Genomic DNA, 19264 nt, shown 5'->3' with positions numbered 1-19264 from the left:
TTTCCCCGCAGCACCCCACTTTCCTCGGCGCGGGACGCTCGTGCAAAGCAAGATTGCTTCAGACTCCGATACAGCAATATCGCTATACATGACATGACAGTATGCGTCTTAGTATCGTGCTGCGTTAATTCGACAAGTTACTCTGTGCCGCAGTCAAATCTGTCAGTCCAACCCGCTGTCGAAGCACTTTTTCAGACCTCGAGAGCGCACTGCATTCGCAGCTCTCCGATCGCGACAACAACGTGTATAGCACTGCAGGGGGCTGCAGGTGCCCAACTTCCCGGAACCAATCGGAGAGACTCAAACAAGCAGCATACCGCCGGCCGCAAGGCCTCACCTACAGTAAGGTATGCATGCATCAAGACGGCTTCATCATCAGCATGAACGTTAGCCCCGATATTGCTCACACTTGGTGTCACGTTCCTCAAAGAAAGCTCTGCACATCGAATCGCTTTTCCATTCGTTTGCTGCGGGTGTACCATGGGACTGCTGTTCCCTCTGCGTGTATTATGTATTACATTAATTGGCGGATCGTCGTCGTAGTATAGCACGGAATCAAGCGTGTATTGCCTGCTGGACGTGTGGCTGCGAAGAAAGTGACTTGTTAGCACATCTGAATAGCAGCCGCCAAAYACCCCTGTCATTTTTGCTGCAAGACATTCGGGACGAGGCTGCATAAGTGCTACCAGGATGAAACTTACGTAGACTTGGACCATTCTGTGGTACAAATCTCCATGCTCCTGCATCAGCACCTGTGGGTCCCATGCCGCTGCCATGAACAGCGTGTCCACACCGGAATTTATTGGTACAACGAAGCAGCTGGCGATTTGCAGTCCGATGAGAAAGCTGTAGATGACGATGACGGCGGTGAAAGCTCCACCTTCGTTGTAGGCTGGGTCCGTAACGTCGAGGTAAATATAGGCGACCAGCGCGCAAGATACAGCAACAAACATGCATCCAAGGGACAGAACTGGGCCAACTAGGCACTCTGCGAGATAATTAGTTGGTGCAATGGGTTGTGGGGTAAGAAATGACATGCCGTTAATGAGAGCATCGATTCCTCTGTCCTTGATCATTCTCCAGGTCTCCTTGGCGGAGGCAAAGTAGCTGGAATATGTCAGTATAAGGTACACCCGTTTCGARTTTGGGATACAGCATACTTCTTTCCGTAGAGTGCGATGTATGAGAAAGCGTATCGATTGACGAATTCCAACGCCCACTGCACGAGTCCAAGGATACACTGCAAGATACAGAATGCACAGTCCGCCATGAAGTTGCCGGTTCCTCCGTTCTGGTTGCGAGCGACAGAGCAGGCAAGGCGGAGCATATCGAGGATGGCGACCAACAAACTTCCAAGAGAGATCGAGCCGAAACTGTATGTGAGGGCGCGTCTTGCTGCTCCACGAGTGGCACCCGTAGACGGGTTGCGTGGACCAAAGTACCAGGCACCATAGACTCCGGAGATGGTCGTGTGGATCGTGTTCTTGAGCCACTCGGTGATCCAGTAACCGGCAAAGGTGATGTAGACCATCAGTCCAATTACGGTAGCCTTGCTGCAGTCTCCCGATGCTCCAGCAGTCGTGCTGCAGGAGGGGTTGTTACCAGGCTGGAAGCGGACGTACACGGCGACCATTGTCGCGGCGAACCAAGCACCGAAAGCCGCTGCGATGAGGCCTCCCAGGAAGGACACCAGATAGACGTGGCCATATGATCTGGAGGCGTCGACCACCGTCTGGAAAATCAGAACCGAAAAGGGAATGCGCTTGATCCAGGAGATGAAGCAGATGACCGAAAATACGGTGAAAAGGAGGAAGATCACACCACCCGCGTATGCATGGCGATAGAAGTAGTAAATGGCCGTCCCCAAAGTCATGAGGATGTTGATGATCCCGCTGATCCAGATGAACTGCTTGGTAAACAACCGCGCCATAGAGATATAGCCGTAGCCCAAGACCAGCGACGCGACCAAAACGAATGCGAAAAGCACCAGAGTGTTGCCGTTCAAGCCAAAGTCGTTGTTGGAGCCATTGAAGCCGCCATTGGTGGTGCCGCTGGTTTGGGAGTAGGAGTACAAGCAGTAACCGCTGATTGCGACGAATCCGAGAGACACAAGAATGAACAAAATACCAGCCCAAAGATCATTCCACTTGGGGCGCTCTACCTTGAAGGTCTGATCGAAAGTCGGCTTGCCATCACCGTGGTTTTGCTGACCGTAGGAAGGCGGCGGTGGCATTTGTTGTGTTTGTTGTTGTTGGTCGTATCCGGGCTGTTGATACTGCTGGTAGGGCTGCTGTGGGGGTGCCTGCTGGCCTCCATTGTAGTATCCTTGCGATTCTCCACCACCGTACTGCTGCTCTCCGCCATACGGCGGGCCGTTGTTRTCGTATTTGTTCATTTTACGCTCGGCTTTGTTGATGCGAGGGTGATGTTCTGGATCGGGCCTTCAGGTACGCTCAGTTTTCGCGCTGCACGGCCCCTTCCGAGATGACGGGTCCACCAAACTGAAGGTTCTCATCGACCGACGATCGCCATGTCTTGCATCTATTGGACTTTTCATCAATATTTGAAGAGATTGCGACGATCAGTGGAGGAAACAGCAGGATCCACAAACTTCTGACTGCACTCGCTTTTCGTAAGCTCATGTGGCTGGCCAGGGTTGCGAAAAGACATGATTGTCGGCCGTCAACGGTCTGGCGTCACTAATGAGCATGCTCGTGCTCACATTCCGTCTCAAGCTCAAGCGCAGATGGCCTCGAACATCACGTCCACGATACCTGGAATCAGGCGAATGGAGAGGAATCATGATGATCTGATATGATAGACCAGGATCTTCGTGTTAACTCGCCCGTACTGTGCCGGACACGGCCGGCGGTAAGGTAAAGGGTGATGTGCTATCTCCGGTGAGGAAGCATCACAATCACATAGGAACATCGTGTCCTCGGACACTCGCTCCCATAAGTTACCGCGTGGGAACTGACATCGCCGTCCAGGGCGAAGGGCGAAGAGCGAAGGCGGTGTCGAGACGGATTTAAAGGCGAAAATGTCCGCGATCAGCGAATCAGCTCTGCATGCAGCGCGATGCATTGCATCCAACTCCGAAATCCTTCTATGGTCAGCCCTGCGGTCAAATCAGGTGGCATGTGAGTGAGAGAGATATATATAGCAAGGCGATCTTGCTGTCTCCCCCAATCCTTCCCCTTGAGACATCTTTCAGTTATTTCCAAGAAGCACCATCAACATGTCTTCCACCGTTGAAAGAAGTCCACCATGCGGCATATCTGTGCTGATTGTGGGTGCCGGAATTGGAGGCCTAATGACCGCGCTGGAGTGCTGGCGGCATGGTTGTGACGTGCGAATCCTGGAACGAGCAAAGGGACTCTCTACTGTTGGTTGGTGAAAGATTGACAAATGTTGTTCGGTGACAAAGCTCACATCATGCCTTTTAGGCGATTCATTCCAGATAGGACCCAGCGCGTAAGGATCTTATACCCTCCGTCTTCCATGTCGATGGCTAACAGATCAATTCTAGCATCAATTCCTTCAAGAACTACCCATTCATGTACCAAAAGGCTAGGGACATCCAATTCCACACCATGTTGGCTGTTCACAACCAACGCGGGGAGCGACTCAAGGAACCTGTTCCCCTCACAAACTTGATGTCCGAATCAGTGAGCTCGGAAACTCGGATGAACATGCAACGGCATTCGCGGCCAAGATTCCATGCCATGATGCACGAGCAACTCGCACAGCTTGGTCTCGAAGTTGAGTATAACATGCAAGTGACCAAATACTTTGAAGATACAGCAAAGTCGCAGGCGGGAGTTATTGTTCAGGACGGTTCCAGGTATGAGGCAGATCTCGTGGTAGCTGCAGACGGCGTCAGGGGAAACTCTTGGTCTCTCGTCGCTGGCGAACCRGTACCTGCCCGCAGCAGCGGGGATGCTGTATTTCGTGTTGCGTACCCTGTGGAGCTGGCGCTCGCAGATCCTGTGATTGCAGAGCGGTTCAAGATGCGTGAAGACGGCTATAGCGTCATAGAGATGTGGGTCTCCCCGGGGATGCAAGTCTTCTTCTGGAGGAACGAGGCTGAGATGAATTGGTCAATCACGCATCCCGACGACGGCAGTGCAGCAGAGTCATGGGGAAGTAAAGCCGACCCAGAAGACGCTATCAAGTTCGTCGAACCAACCTGCCTGGTAACCGAAAGTCTGCTAATCATCACCCAGGTACACATCAACTCTAGAGGGCTTTCCAGAAGTTGGCAACCGAGTCATCAAAGCAACGCCTCCGAACCAGCTTATTGATTGGARGCTAATGTGGCGAGATCCACAACCAGTATCAAGCTCTCCGGGCGGCTTTGTCGTGCAAATCGGTGATGCAGCACACACTTTCCTGCCATCCTCAGGCAATGGTGGCACACAGGCGATAGAAGATGCGTTGAGTCTTGCAGCATGCTTATCCAAAGCCGGGAAATCGAACATTCCGGACGCCACGAAAGTGCACAGCTTGCTGCGCTTCGAGCGAGTATCGTGCCTGCAAGCTTTCGGGGTCAAGAATCGTGACCAACGAGACCTAAACAAGACCAAAGGCGCTGAGAAGAGTGATACGCCTTTTGTGAATTTTGGAGCCTGGATTACCCAGCATGATCCGGAGAAGTACGCGCTGCAGAACTATGAGGCGGCTTTGGAACATGTCAAATCTGGGACACCGTTCACAAATACTAATACTCCTCCTGGAATGGTGTATAAGCCTTGGACAATTGATGGCTTGATGGAAGCTTATAACAAGGGCGAACCAAGTAAGTACTCCCAAGCCGCCTTAAAATTGAGACGTTCACTCATCATTCTACCACCGTTCAGCTGTACTCAGTGGCGACTGGGATTAGGCACGAAATGAGAGCTAAGAGTCATAATTATCACTCGAACTGTTCTCTAACATTAGCGATATACAATGACGAACTACACTCTTGTTGCAGTATACAATCCGCTGCGGGATGATGACAGAAACCATTCACGCAGTGGTATCGCCTCGACACTACGCGTAGATAAGTCAACCTTTCAACTTCCCCTTGACGAATTCCAAAGCCTGCACTCCATACACTCCATGATATCCATTATGAGTCTTCAAGCTCGATCCATTCGAACAATACTTATCCTCAGCATCGCAATACAGCTGGATTTGATCGTCAAAGCTCCCGCAATGAATCTGATCAGAGGGTCTCGCATCGAACTAACACACTCATCAGTACTTCAATTCAACAATCCATCATCGAGAAATTCTGCGTACACCTCCATGCGTGGCGTTGCCAACATGATACGGCTCACCAGGCGTGAACCGATCATCAGCAGGCAACAACACTGCGCGAATGTTATACTGCGCAATCGTGGGGTCTGTACTCGAGATACCCATATTCGGATCTCCGCCGCCGCAAAGTGCATCGTCGAAGACTTTCGATCTGCAAAACAAACGAATATCAGCATACACGTTCAACCTCTTTCCCTCTCACCCAGGAACGGAATGGCTCGACTCACCCTTGCGAATACCCAACCAACACAATCATAGCATCAGGACACTTTCCCGCAAACGCCTTGATCTGCTGCGTGGCATTCCCAACTCCATACCGTACAGAAGTTTTATACGTCGAATCCGTCAAGCCTGCGTTTCCATTCGCTGGATAGGAGATTGCTTCGGTCGTAGCGTCTGGGAAGGCGTCGATTATATCCGTGATGAAAGCGCCTGCGAGACCAAAGCCCGGTTTCGCCGTCGTTTCACGTGCGCCGAAAATGTGGACTGTAGTTGCGTGAGTGTGGGAGGTGAGGAGGAGAGACGAAGAACTGACTTGGGGGACAGGAAGTCGTGGGAACTGCTTGGGTCGTTGAGAGGGCGGATAGGAGAGTGAGGAGGCTGAGGCTTGCGGTTTGTTGCATGATGGCGATGAGGGCGACTGTTTTTGGCGTGTCGAGTTACTGCTGCGGATCGATATGCAGCTGTATGTATATACCTGTACCATGCCTTTTTGAAGGCTCGAACGAATACATCATGCTTCTCAGAAGCCACCTCGTAATCAAGCGGCACATTTCCAGGCACTCGCAAGAATTTCTACATTTGAGGTGGTCTAGAATACTGCTGGAAGCCTGATAAAAGGATGTACAAACAAACTCTAAAGGATCTATATACAGATCCGCAGGATGTCATTCCAGACTCGACAGCACATCAGGCCTTCAACACAGTTGCCTCCTCGGTCGATTAAGATCATACCAACACAACTTCCACGTCTGAAATTTATCTTGCAACCACCACAAAGACCGCATATGAGATCAACACCTCAATTGTTCCCTCATCCTCGCCAACCATCTGCTACCGAGTACCTGGTGGTTGTATACTCTTTCCACGGCTGAGCAAGTAGCCGGTTGAATGACGCTCTGCTTTCTAAACAACATCTCGACAGGAGACCCATCCATGCCAGACTCATTCTCAAAATGCCATGCTTGCAAATCGTTACACGCTACATGATCCATCACTACATCTCTCCGAATTATGCTCAAAGCTGCCTTGTTAATATCATTGGTGCAGTACTCAGACATGAAGTAAATGTTGATTAGCGGTTGATGTGTTTTTGAAATGTATCGTGACGTTTGAAGAAAACGTGGGGAGGTAGTATACGCAGTAGCTCTGGTGTTTTTTCTTCTACGCATTCGCAGGTCCTGCTTAGAGAGAGGCATGGTAAGGATGGAAGAGGTGAGTTGTTTCCGCCAGAGAAGGAAAATTGTCAGGCTGCGAGAGATTCTGGTGAGGGATATGAGGAAGAAGGGGAGTAAAATGCTGATGAGGAGYGTTTCGCGAAGGAGGGAAATGGTGGGGAGATTAGTTGACGCAGGGAAGAGCTGAGATGTTAGATCTGCCGGCTGTTTCTCCAGATAGATTCGTAAAAATGACCCTCTCATTCTTTTATTCTTTGGAGACGTTGGTCGGGCCGAGTCCAACTCTGTCGACTCTGGATGTCTGCCGGACAGACTGGGCGCAGAGCTGTCCCAGCAGAGCATCATGGGCAGTATCCCGCCTCTCAAGCGTATCACTGTACATCGCTACTCGCTATGATCCACCTGTTTGTACAAGTCGCATCCTCCCCATATAGTACAGCGGACTCCTCTCCCACAATCCGATCATCTTCCGCCGGCAAGTTGCACCTTATTCCACTGCTCCTTGGTCAAAAACGCCTCCACCTTATTTGCCAACTTGCTCGCATCTGATCTGAGATATGTTCCGTTCAATAACAGCCTCTTCCTGACCTCTGCCACCGGATGAGGGTTGTCCACCGGCCCAGACGCCAGCGCCTTCTGGTTGAAAGTCCCCTTCACCATCTTCTCAACAATCGCATTCCTCACCTCTTCAGGCAGCACCTTGTTTCCCGYGCCTCTCTTCCCATCAGGCTGCCGAGTAGCCCTCGCGACCTGCCCTTGCCTAAGCTTCTGGGCCTGCTGGTCCATTGACACAGTCACGCCCGCTCTCCTCCCCGGAGTGATGGCATGATGAAATCGATCCTCGACCACACCTTCAAAATTACCTCCCGCAATCGTTGCCGTACCCTCACCACTCCTCAACAGTGACTTCTTGTCAAAGCCCACCGGCGAATACGCCCTCCCAGCAGCTTTGGGCAGATTTGATCGTCGCGGCATGACAGCTACACCCCCTCTCCCCGGTGCGCTTGCTGATAGTACATCAACACCGCCCTCACTCGGTTCTGTCATGGTTGAAGGCCGGGCAATTCCCTGTGCTGCGATGCCCTCTCGTTCTGGTGGCGCATTCTGACCCATTCGTCCGGAAGATGATGGAGATGGAGGAGTATCTAGGAAGCCTGCAGATACGGTGGGTGCTTGAGACTGGGATGCGGATGGAGGTGGGCCTTGTCGGAGTTTGGAGACTTCATTGGAGATGAGTGTCGAGCGCTCCTTTCGATTGCGTCTGGGGGTCTCTTCTGCGCATTGGCGGACTGAACAGTGGATTTGGCGGGTGCATTGCCGAGAGGAAGTCCGCAGCGCCGTGACGGCGCGGTTGGAGAACATGTTGATGGGCTTGGGATCTGAAAGGCAGGTCAAGGTGAAAGCATTGCGGTGGGTGGATGTTCTACATTCGACGCTAGCGGATGTTCCTCGGAAAGATCCGAGTCGTGGGTCGCGATCAAAGGATCAGAATCATGAACGGATCCCAGCTCAGTCTTACGATCAAAGTAGGAACTCCATCGTCCTACGATAGCTGTCAGTGGAAATGGATTCAGATCCAAAAATGTACGCACAACGAAACTAGAGTTGGAGTAAACAAGCGTTAGCACGCAGCGACAGGAACAATCCAAAGACATTGCAGTGCAGAGCAGTGATGCGCGTTCTTCATTCAATCATATCCATAACTCACAAGCGTTTATGAGATTGTAAACGCTGTGCGGTCGTCCTCTACTGCCTTTTGCGGCTGCCATCTCCCCTCCTTCTCAAACACCCGGCATCCCACTCTGCATGCCCGGCAATGTACCTCCAAAGCCACCCGTACTTCCAAATCCTCCAGCACCTCTAACACTCTCCTCCAAATCCTGCACAACCACTACCTCCGGCGTGTAGATCTGTCACATTAATCATTAGTAAGATGCCATTGATACTCTCCCAAATACACTCACCCTTTCAACAATCAACTGCGCAACCCTCTCTCCCACCGCAACCTCGAAATCTGCATCTCCAAAGTTGAACAGCAGCACCTTGAGCGGCCCTCGATAGTCTGCATCAATCACTCCAGCTCCCACGTCTATTGAGTGCTTGCTCGCCAGTCCACTCCTCGGTGCGACTCTTCCGTATGTGCCTGCTGGAACCGCAATGCTGATGTCTGTATCCACAAGCACTTTACCCCGCGCTGGGATGGTGGATGCTTTGGAAGCGTAGAGGTCGTAGCCAGCAGCAAAAGCTGATCCACGAGTGGGAGGTTGTGCTGTGGAAGAGAGGAGCTTGACTTGAAGAGCTGGAGGCGGAGGCTCGAATGATACGGGAGGGAGAGTGGGTAGGTTTGTAGAAGGCATGTCTGGGGTCGGAGTTGGAGCTTGGTCGTTGAGGATTGCTGAGATTGAGATTGTGTTAGATGGATAGGTTGATGAAGAAGTGGTGCTACGTACAAGCTACKGAGAGGTTTGATGGCTCCGTGTACTTTGTTCGCTTGGGGAGAGGTGATGCGGGCAAGCTGGGGATCTCGTGATCGGGTGCTGGTGTTGAAGTTTGGTCGGCCATTTCGATTGAGTTGGAAGAAAATGTGGGAAATGGATTTGGGGATCAGGGATTGATTGATCGCGGACGCGTTGGGAGGAGAGGGAACGACGCGAGGCGCGTTTCAAAGTGTACAGTCAGCACGTCTGCCCCACTTCGGTCGGAGTTGCCTCGAGGTTGCAAGACGGTTCGATGAGAAACAGTCGTACATAGATGCAGGGTCCGGGGAGACGAGGAATACACTCTCCAAGAGGTAGTTTCAAGCGGTGGGATTGAATGAGAATGATGCGGACTCGAGAGTCCGCTAGAAATGCTGCCAGCGATAGACTGCGTGCTGTTCTGGACCGGGCATTGCAATTGCGGCCACCTCATGATAGGTTCACATWATTCTTGGAGTCGTGTATTTGCTCAAGTCACACAATAGCGAAAGCGAGACGACCTCACTGTGCGCAAGTTTACAGCACGCTTGAAGCTCTCGCGCGTGAGGCTTGAGAGATGTCGGAATATCGAGGGTTGCTTATTACTCGCTCAGCGATGGTGGTACTGCACATGCGCATAGGCGATTTTGTGATATACGTCGATGATTGTGGAACTTCCGATTTCGGCGAATCTTGGCAAATCACGTGATGCTAGCGCGGGATGAGTGAATCCCAGCTTTGCCAAGGCCAACTCCTTTCTCGCACATGCCACGCCGCACGCGCCTTCCGCCGGTTCCGCCGGTCCACTCCCTTGCCGTCACCGCGAATATCTCATACTGGACGCGCGGGCTGTATCACGGTGTACGGCGTCTATAAGAAGCCGCCTTTTTTCGCATCCACTTCTCTTCCTCTTTATACTTGTCCGTCCTCTCCCAATCCGCTCTCAAGTTTTCACTTTGGCTAACAATTTCACAGACCTTGTCGAGAGAAAGTCAGCACATGAATCGATTTTCTCTGGTCACCTTCCCTCCATTGCACAGCGGGGCGGCGGGTGTCCATGGTTGTCCTTCGGGGCCGCCTTTGGCGCAATTTTTGATGGTCACCGTGCAACGCACACTTTTCATCAGTACGTTGGTCTCGCACCAGCGTTTGAAGAAGAATGTCTACTCCACCCATCAGCATAGCGAGCTACTACTGCCGCCAGCCCTGCTCGCCGAACTACCATCGTCGCTCTGTATACGCCGGCCGCGACTGCTTGCTTGCTTGCACGCGTCAACGCGTCGCGGGCGACGGTTTCCATTTTGAGGACCGCGCTCCTGCGTCGTTCTGCTACCTGTCGCCGTGAGAGCTGTCCTCCTCTGAGACCGCGCCGCTTACCGACCTCGATCCAGCGACAACGCATTGCAGGCTCTGATGCTTACTATACGAAGCCGCATCCTTCCTCGACGAATATACGAACACGAACACACGAGCGAAAGAGACGGCGCGCATGCAGTCAACTTGACCGCTGCCGCACTGGCGCGTGAACATGATCCGGTAGAAGCCGGAGTAAGAGAGGTCTAGGAATGCAACACGGTGGTGCAGAGGAAAAGCCCGCGGATGTGGTATGGTAAAGGTGAGCACGAAGTTGTCTCTCGGGACACGTCTTGCTAGACAGTGTAGTAGATACGTAGATGCTCTTTTCCATCTCCGCGATACCACCTCGTCGTACTCCTTTGGCGCCTCAGACAAGGTCTCGCCCGGGAGAGCAGTGGTAATGACTGCCCCAGCCGATATGGGACACTTCCCGCGCATGCCTTTCGAGTTTGATACACTCTCCCGCAGACAATGAAGATAGGCTCGATGCAAACAAAGCCACCATCCTCCGGCGATGCTGCCCATTTCACTCGCTTTGTCCACAATCGCAGCATTTCGAAGACATTTCTATAGGTCTGTCTCATTTCGTTCAAGACAGCGACAAAGAACAGTCCTTATCAAGGCAGCAAACCTCGTGAAAGTCGCCTCCATCCATCTCTCCCATCACCACTCTTACAACCCTACGCAGGACGCAGGAAGTCTCTAGAACCAGAACAAACATCCCACCTCACCACCTTCCAAGCATCTATCATGGCACCCTCGACGCGTCAAGACTCGGCCCTCGCAAAGAAGATCGCAACACTACAATTGCGTCTCGCACCTCTCGTTCCTCTCCCCTCAGGCCCACCTCATCCAGCCTTCCCCAAAACTCTCATGGCCTTCCACCTCCTCACCGAGGACGAACTCGACAGCATCGCACACTACTACCATCAAAGCACACCCGGGCAATGGACATACCACTACCCAGCAACCATGAACTGGGACAAAGAACACCTCGCCAAACCCGAGAATCTCCCCACTCCTCCTCCATCTCGCCACAGCAGAAAACTAAGCCAGGAAGAGAGCATCTGGTTGGAAGATTTGATGAAWACTGTCGAGGACTTGCAGACTCCAGTTCTACCTTCTCAAAATGGCGAGAGTACGAATGCGTATCGTGGACTGAGCGACAAAGAGCGTATCAGGATCAAGAGGAGGAAAGTGGGCAAATTCATTGGACTCGTGGGTATGGAGACGCCTGTGGAAGAAATTGCAGGGAGAATTCAAGCCAGTCTCGATCGTGCTGTTGAGAGAAGTAGAGAGGAGTTTCGAAGGAACGAAGAGGTGATGCTTCGGAGGAGAAAAATGGCGTAAGGTAGTCTTCACTTTGTCGTCGTTTTGGCTACATGTAGTACCAGCGCATTGCATTGTTCCCCGAGCGACATCATCGCGGTTTTGTATACTACCATCTCTAGATAAACTCCTGCATAATGGGATGATCTTCCCATCCTTCGCCTCTGGCTTGAATTCTGAAACTCTTCAGTACTCGCGCTTTGACGTCCTTGTCACGCACTTCAGTACCCGTAAAGGCTCCGTGTGTGCTTTCAAACTCAAAGGGACGCATTGCTTGCCACATCTTGATCATTTCCGAAGGCGGCAAGGGAATCATGTTGGGTATGGACCACATGAAAGAGTAGGAAGTTGTGCCTGGGTGCCTTGCAACATTGTAGTATGCCGACTGTTGAGAAGTTAGCTCTTTCATCATGTCCTTCTGTACAGACTTGATCACTCACTGGAGCAGTAACGAGGGAATCAGCAATGAATAGCTTCTTCTCCCATAGCAGTACCAAACTGCCTGGAAAGTGTCCCCCAACCTGCACAATTCCCTCATCATTAAACACCAATAGTATATCTAAATAATCCTCACAACTCACCTTAATGGCCTTCACACCCTCCACAATCTCCTCCGTCCCATCTCTAATCAGCTTCCTCGCACCCACATCATCACGCCTCGACACCCACTCCTCATCCTCCACAGAGAAATAAACCGGACAACCAAATATCCTCGCCCAATCCAAATGCGTGGTATAATAATGCRGATGGCTGATAACAATCGCTTTGAGTCCACCTTTCGACTGAATAAACTCCACAGTCTCCTCATCAAGATACGTGATACAATCCCAAAGGACATTCCCCGCAGGTGTCTGGAGTAAGATACATCGCTGTCCAATGGCGAATTTGGGCTCCGTCGTGATGGACCACATTCGTTTCTCAACTTCATCTTGCTGGAATTTGTTGCGGTGCTTGTTTCGTAGGTCTTTTAGACTTGTCCATGCTTGGCCGCTTGCTGGGACGAATTGACGTGGGTCCTACATCGGCTCGTCGTTCAGATACGGCTTTGGAGATTGCTCAAGGACTACTCACGTCACAAATTCGGCACGCTTCCAATGGCTTGTCAGAGGGGACATCAAATTGCGTTCCGCAAGCTACGCAGACGAGGAGGTCTTCGCTGGTCTGCATTTCGAGTTGTATGCGTTATCATGAGTCGACGACGAGCAGAGCTGGAGAGCGGAGATGGAGTTAAAGCTGGAGCTGAACAGGCCGCCGGCCAACGACTCGGCCCGGACCCTGTGGTTTCTCCATAGTATCCATTCATCTTTCGACTGCATGTGTATTGATGCTGAGTATCAATCTTCCCATGTTCTGGCGATGTCGTTATGATCACATTTCGTAGCACCGCAGTGCTGTCGCTTTCCCGWCGAGMGCTTCAAATTCCAATCCCATCGTACAATTCGTGCAACCCTGATGTTGCGACTCGAATGTCCAATCCATCAGCTAATTGGCAACTATTCGCTGAAGTGCCCCATTCACCTTCACGACGGGCTGAGGCGGCATATAGCCTTTAGTGTGCACTGTCTTAAACTCCAATGAGTCGGAAACACTTTGGCATCACTTCGCATGAGCGAGCATCTGTTCGTATATCTCTTGAGGAATCTTGCGAGCGAAATTGACGGTATAGTCAATTACCTTGCGCGCTCGGAGTGGCTTGAAGTCTGGTTTGGGACTACAAAGTGTCAGCTAGTGTCACCAATAGCACAGAGCACTAGACTTACTTGTTACTGTTCATCAATGTATCTCTCATCAACACCAGCTGGGAGACGATACACAGTAGGTTCAAGTGCGGTCCATACGCGAAGAGAAAGTCCCAAAGTTGGAGAACCTCGGGCAATGGCGGTGTGCAGGCGCACAAGGTCAACACACTTGCAAATGCATAGATCTCAGCCTTCATGCCTTTGGAGGCGAGATGTGATGCCAGCTTCGGGTCGACAATGCCCAAAATCTGGTCGACCAAAGCAACACCTTTGTGCACACCTTCCATGCTGCCTCTCACATAACCCGGACATTCGTGAGTGATGAAGCGGTCGAATGCAGCAAATGCTTCCGCTTCACTTCGTGCAGCATAGAGAAAGGGAGCTGCCATGACATTCATGCCTTGCACATAGCCGATATGCGCGGCAGTCTCGCCAGCTTCGGATCCTTCAGTCCCCGTTACGGAATCCTTCGTATGCCGTGTTCCGACGGAGCCTGGGGAAGTGAAGGCGTGGTCGGATCCGTCAATGCTCTTCGGCACTCCCAGAGTAGGCGGCGACATCCAACCATTGACGCGCGCCTCGTCGGCATCATGAAGTTTCCAAGCCACGGCATTCAACACACGAGTGAGACTGTTCTCTGTTACGCGTCTCCGGAAGAGAGGGTCTGTGGTCAACGTGCGATGGGTGTCATTGCGAATMTTCGCATAGACTGGAGACGCGCCTTGCGCCACAAGGTCCTTGTATGAATCCGTCGGAAGCGGGGGAGCATTCAGCAAGATGAGCCAGATGTAGATGCGCAATTCTGACTGGTATTGCGTTAGCCCAAGGGTTGTAATGGATGGCAAAGTAGACGTACCATGCCCTCGCTGTTGGAGGGTATGCCGTCGAGCAGAATCACACGCCGCAATTCTTCCAACCCAGCCATCTGGTCACCATCTGTAGGCCCATTCTGCAGAAACATGTCCAGATGAGCCATGTCGGACTAGGTATGATGACGGGCGGTGTTGAACCCAATCGAAAGAATGATTGAAGCTGTCGGGTCTTCCACTTTGGACCCCGTTGCTACGAGCTGTTCCTTCCCCCACAACAAACAGACGGGACGTTTTCCAACAAGGTTACGGGCCGAAACCACATGGGACGGTGATCCATGGCTTGCCTGTGAACGTTGGCGAGTCGCAATCTCGACCAACATTTACCATTTGGACGTCATGTCGAATCCTTAACTCGAAACTGCGGTGAAACTGACCGACACTGATGGGCGTGGTAAGAATATATTGCTGACGAGGTATGCCACGACTTTTCGCACAGTGTCTGGATTAAGAAGTTCGTGCGAGGCTCGGCTTTCTATCTTTGCGCGCGTACCTACCTTACATGGGCGGACGAGACGCTCATTTCGACCTCGACATTGCTCGGACGCACAAGGCCATCACACTGCTTACGACCACGGTGATGGTGTGTGCTCTTCTCGACCATACCCACCCCACGCAACAGCCTGCCTGCGTGGGGAGGCGGTCTGCTGACTCGACGMAGTATGTACGACGGAGCCATACTTTTGGCATGGTAAGGGTAGTTCTGCACACCTCCACACGCAACGTTGACGATCCCTTCTCACTTCCGGGAATGGATGAGTGAATCAGACCAGAGCAATGCATTGAATGCAATCAGGTTTCGACCTTATTGGACAATTACCAGGCGTGCCAAAACCTCGACAGGGATCCCTTTCTCTGCTTGCGCGTGAYGATGATCAGAGCATCCATCAGCAAGCAAATGCAATGCAGCAGCGCTCGACCATACCTACATCATTATCAATCGGCTGCTCCAAGCTTGAAAACGGTGTAATGTTGGGCCCTTGATCTCGATCGCATGGCACAATGGAGCTCAACAATGACGAGCTCGGCGAGACTTGGCGGATTGTCTTTGCGATGCTTTGGGAAGCGAGGAATTCCCCCCTTCGCTGAATGCACAATCTTGTCTTGCAAACAAGAAGACCGAAGCCTCAGATCAAGTGTTCCGCCACACAAGGATCACGCCTTCTACATGGTAGCCGATTGGATTTGCCCATGTCAGCGAGGTGTGATAAGGGCGGTTCGTGGTCGGCACGTCTGGTCAAAGCCAAAAGCCAAAACGGATAGATTCCGGAACAATGCTCATCACGCCATCGACTAAACGACGGTTCTGACCCGCTATGCGTTAATGTTTCTCAGCATTCGCAAATATTTCTGCACTGAACCCTTTGTTATACGCAGGGCTGCGCGTGCCTGCGAAGATCAAAAGTTTTTATCAAAACCCTCTTCGTCTGCAAGGCCCGGGGCAGTTGGCTATCCTTGGATTCGAACGTTGCAGGATTGTCCCTTGAAGTTTGAAGTGGCTAACAAAGCCAACCATTGAATTGCCTCGCAATTCGGTCTTGCGTACAACATCAAGACACACGACTGGCAGATCGAACAGCATCCAAGCCTTGCAGTAAAGATCAACATTCTGCGTGCCCGAGGGCGACTTCTGTCTTGTTTGAGGCTCCGCTGTCGCGATCTGTCTGGCCCGCGCCGTCGACATATCTCTTTAAGTGGTGTGCTTCACCGCACACCATAATCGATTGATCTGACCATTGAGTTCGAGGCATTATTCTCCGGACCCTGCCTGCAGCATCCGCCGCGGTCCAGATCATCTCCCCGTTAGCTCTTTCCAATCCGAAGACGAGCCAAACTGCACATATACAGATCTCGCCAGGCCTACAGTCTACTGGCACCCTCGAGCCCCAGGAGTTCTACCTACCAACCTACCACCATGGTTTCTACCAGCACCAAGGTCGGTCACGGCCTTGCCAAGGTGCTCGGCATCAAGCTTGATTATCGCAATGAGACAGAAGCCTCGAAGCTCTCCCGCGGCGAATCTGTYTTCTCGGTCGACAGTGGCGACAGCTATGTTGAAGAAGAGCCCACCGCTGGCGAATGGCTCAGGTCCGTCGTTCCCACCGGAGGAGAAGTCAAGACGTACCTTCATAACCTGGTTCCCTTCACACGTTGGATCATGCGATACAACCTACAATGGCTTTACGGAGATCTCGTTGCTGGAATTACCGTCGGAGCGGTCGTTGTACCGCAGAGTATGGCGTATGCCAAACTTGCAAATCTTGCTCCCGAATTTGGTCTCTACTCTTCATTCATGGGAGTGCTCATCTACTGGTTCTTTGCGACTTCGAAGGATATCACCATCGGCGTAAGCTTTCATTCTCTCGCGACAGAAATGCCTCCATACTGACACATCTATAGCCCGTGGCTGTCATGTCTACGATCGTTGGGAACGTGGTGAGCAAAGTTGCGGACAAGGCTCCTCAATACGAAGGTCACGTCGTGGCATCTGCCCTCGCCGTCATTGCAGGCGCCATCGTCTGTGCACTGGGCCTTGCTCGTCTCGGCTGGCTCGTGGAACTGATTTCGCTTACTGCCATCTCTGCATTCATGACAGGCTCCGCCATCAACATCGCCGCTGGACAGGTTGCGAACTTGATGGGTCTTCAGACGAACAAGTCAACCCCGCCGGGCAGACTCAACACCCGCGACTCAACGTACCTGGTCATCATAAACTCGCTGAGAGCTCTGCCTACTGCGAAGCTCGATGCAGCGCTCGGACTCACTGCTCTGGCGATGCTTTACCTGATCAGATCTGGCTTTGCCTACATGGCCAAGAGACAACCGYAGCACAAGAAGCTTTGGTTCTTCTGCAGTACACTCCGAACGGCATTTGTGATCTTGCTCTACACTCTAATCAGTTGGCTGGTGAACCTTCACCTACCCGATCACAACGCCAAAAAGTCGCCATTCCAACTTTTGGGCGCTGTTCCCCGAGGATTCAAGCACKCTGCAGTCCCTACTGTCAATACTGATATCATAAGCCTCTTCGCTAGCGAGCTGCCCGCCTCCGTTATTGTTCTCCTTATTGAGCACATTTCCATTTCAAAGTCCTTTGGAAGAGTGAACAACTACACCATCGATCCATCTCAGGAGCTCGTCGCTATTGGAGTCACCAACCTACTGGGTCCCTTCCTTGGTGCCTATCCCGCCACTGGATCATTCTCTCGTACTGCCATCAAATCAAAGGCCGGCGTGCGAACACCATTCGCGGGTGTCATCACTGCGATTGTCGTGCTCCTCGCAATCTACGCTCTGCCCGCAGTCTTCTTCTACATCCCAAACGCTGCACTTAGTGCAGTCATCATTCACGCCGTGGGTGATTTGATCACGCCTCCCAACACAGTCTACCAATTCTGGCGGATTTCGCCGATTGAGGTCCTCATTTTCTTTGCCGGTGTCTTTGTGACAATCTTCAGCACGATTGAGGATGGCATCTATGTGACCATTGCCACCTCCATGGCCGTCTTTCTTTTCAGGGTCTTCAAGGCACAGGGCCGATTCCTCGGACGCGTCAAGGTCCATTCAGTCATCGGCGATCACTTGCTCGATGGCGAGGATGCAAAGCCCGGTGTCGTGAAGATTGGAGCGGAAAGTGGAGCGGACAGTGACCCGAACAAGGGCTCTAGGAATATCTTCCTGCCAATCGACCACAAGGATGGTTCTAATCCCTCGATCAAGGCTGAGCATCCGTACCCCGGCGTATTCATATACCGATTCTCGGAAGCGTTCAACTACCCCAATGCCAACCACTACCTCGATTTCCTCACCAGCACAATATTTCGCGAAACCCAGCGCACGAACCCGAACAGCTTTGCAAGACCTGGTGACAGGCCTTGGAACGACCCCGGTCCAAAGCTGGGCAAAGAGGTCGTTGTTGGCGATACCAGACCGACATTGAAGGCAATCATTCTCGACTTCTCATCGGTGAACAATGTGGACATCACCTCGGTACAAAACTTGATTGATGTGCGGAACCAGCTTGATCGATACACTGCTCCCGAAAGAGTACAGTGGCATTTTGCCTGCATCAACAATCGTTGGACAAAACGCGCGTTGGTGTCGGCTGGGTTCGGATATCCGGCAGTGGAGAATGAAGCTACATTCAAACGGTGGAAGCCCATCTTCAGCGTTGCCGAGCTCGGAGGCTCGTCGAGTGCCGCTGCCTCAGCTGAGGAACGCGCGAATCGAGAATTCTATCGACGATCACAGAAGGATGTCGAGCATGCTCAGCGCGATGTTGACAGCATCAACCATTCGGAAAGCGGATCCAGCTCGAATGACATTGACAAGCAATTACAAAAGTCGAACGCTTACGGCACAATGTCCAACAACAATCTCAGGGTTGCAGTCGTGCAGGGCCTGAACAGAYCATTCTTCCACATCGACATAACCTCGGCGGTGCACAGTGCCGTCCATAATATCGAGTTGCACCAAGGACCGCCTGCACCATTGAAGAACAGTACGGTCGAGGCAATACCAGAGAGCATTCTGCATCAAGATGCTTCTCACGATGTCAAATGATTACACTTGAAGGTCTCTGGTATGTAAATAGACATGACAGGCGCATCTCTGAGCGAAAGACTACGAATAGATTTACCGTTTCACACCAGCTTGAAGCCGGGCAGACCCCTGCGTCTTATCTCCGCAGAAATAATTATGTACAGCATGATAGCAGACCGCCTACTTCCATGCAAGTACATTGGATTAACCTTGGATGCGACGATCCAGACTTTGCGCCCTCACAATTCTGAGGCAAAGATCGTCGTGCACGA

General features: G+C 51.9%; 9 protein-coding genes; 3 read left to right on the top strand and 6 right to left on the bottom strand.

Moving 5' to 3' along the window:
- Nucleotides 1-555: 555 nt before the first annotated feature.
- RCC_03613 (related to Protein pns1) lies at nucleotides 556-2395 on the bottom strand (the record flags this gene model as incomplete). XM_023768900.1 has 4 exons in its annotated part: nucleotides 556-585; nucleotides 702-988; nucleotides 1040-1107; nucleotides 1161-2395. 4 exons carry the CDS (start codon nucleotides 2393-2395, stop codon nucleotides 556-558), a joined length of 1620 nt encoding a protein of 539 aa, XP_023624668.1.
- Nucleotides 2396-3238: 843 nt separating this feature from the next.
- On the top strand, nucleotides 3239-4885 carry RCC_03612 (related to fusarubin cluster-monooxygenase; the record flags this gene model as incomplete). XM_023768899.1 has 5 exons in its annotated part: nucleotides 3239-3389; nucleotides 3447-3474; nucleotides 3530-4174; nucleotides 4227-4798; nucleotides 4860-4885. The coding sequence occupies 5 exons, from the start codon at nucleotides 3239-3241 to the stop codon at nucleotides 4883-4885; spliced, it is 1422 nt and encodes a 473-aa protein (XP_023624667.1).
- Nucleotides 4886-5049: 164 nt separating this feature from the next.
- RCC_03611 (related to acetylxylan esterase precursor) lies at nucleotides 5050-5927 on the bottom strand (the record flags this gene model as incomplete). XM_023768898.1 has 4 exons in its annotated part: nucleotides 5050-5229; nucleotides 5287-5455; nucleotides 5532-5790; nucleotides 5840-5927. The coding sequence occupies 4 exons, from the start codon at nucleotides 5925-5927 to the stop codon at nucleotides 5050-5052; spliced, it is 696 nt and encodes a 231-aa protein (XP_023624666.1).
- Nucleotides 5928-7163: 1236 nt separating this feature from the next.
- On the bottom strand, nucleotides 7164-8063 carry RCC_03610 (uncharacterized protein; the record flags this gene model as incomplete). The annotated part of the gene is made up of 1 exon (XM_023768897.1): nucleotides 7164-8063. The coding sequence occupies one exon, from the start codon at nucleotides 8061-8063 to the stop codon at nucleotides 7164-7166; it is 900 nt and encodes a 299-aa protein (XP_023624665.1).
- Nucleotides 8064-8482: 419 nt separating this feature from the next.
- RCC_03609 (related to dUTPase) lies at nucleotides 8483-9263 on the bottom strand (the record flags this gene model as incomplete). XM_023768896.1 has 3 exons in its annotated part: nucleotides 8483-8611; nucleotides 8666-9096; nucleotides 9152-9263. The coding sequence occupies 3 exons, from the start codon at nucleotides 9261-9263 to the stop codon at nucleotides 8483-8485; spliced, it is 672 nt and encodes a 223-aa protein (XP_023624664.1).
- A 2000-nt stretch (nucleotides 9264-11263) lies between these two features.
- RCC_03608 (uncharacterized protein) lies at nucleotides 11264-11863 on the top strand (the record flags this gene model as incomplete). The annotated part of the gene is made up of 1 exon (XM_023768895.1): nucleotides 11264-11863. One exon carries the CDS (start codon nucleotides 11264-11266, stop codon nucleotides 11861-11863), a length of 600 nt encoding a protein of 199 aa, XP_023624663.1.
- A 97-nt stretch (nucleotides 11864-11960) lies between these two features.
- RCC_03607 (related to metallo-beta-lactamase family protein) lies at nucleotides 11961-13009 on the bottom strand (the record flags this gene model as incomplete). XM_023768894.1 has 4 exons in its annotated part: nucleotides 11961-12227; nucleotides 12283-12363; nucleotides 12424-12858; nucleotides 12914-13009. The coding sequence occupies 4 exons, from the start codon at nucleotides 13007-13009 to the stop codon at nucleotides 11961-11963; spliced, it is 879 nt and encodes a 292-aa protein (XP_023624662.1).
- A 429-nt stretch (nucleotides 13010-13438) lies between these two features.
- Nucleotides 13439-14557, bottom strand: RCC_03606 (related to cell cycle arrest protein BUB2; the record flags this gene model as incomplete). XM_023768893.1 has 3 exons in its annotated part: nucleotides 13439-13553; nucleotides 13603-14387; nucleotides 14438-14557. The coding sequence occupies 3 exons, from the start codon at nucleotides 14555-14557 to the stop codon at nucleotides 13439-13441; spliced, it is 1020 nt and encodes a 339-aa protein (XP_023624661.1).
- A 1808-nt stretch (nucleotides 14558-16365) lies between these two features.
- On the top strand, nucleotides 16366-19013 carry RCC_03605 (probable sulfate permease 2; the record flags this gene model as incomplete). XM_023768892.1 has 2 exons in its annotated part: nucleotides 16366-16797; nucleotides 16851-19013. 2 exons carry the CDS (start codon nucleotides 16366-16368, stop codon nucleotides 19011-19013), a joined length of 2595 nt encoding a protein of 864 aa, XP_023624660.1.
- Nucleotides 19014-19264: the final 251 nt, after the last annotated feature.

The sequence above is a fragment of the Ramularia collo-cygni genome (genome assembly GCF_900074925.1).
Source record: "Ramularia collo-cygni strain URUG2 genome assembly, contig: RCC_scaffold04, whole genome shotgun sequence".
Classification (NCBI taxonomy): domain Eukaryota; kingdom Fungi; phylum Ascomycota; class Dothideomycetes; order Mycosphaerellales; family Mycosphaerellaceae; genus Ramularia; species Ramularia collo-cygni.
This window is presented reverse-complemented; position numbering and strand designations above follow the sequence as displayed.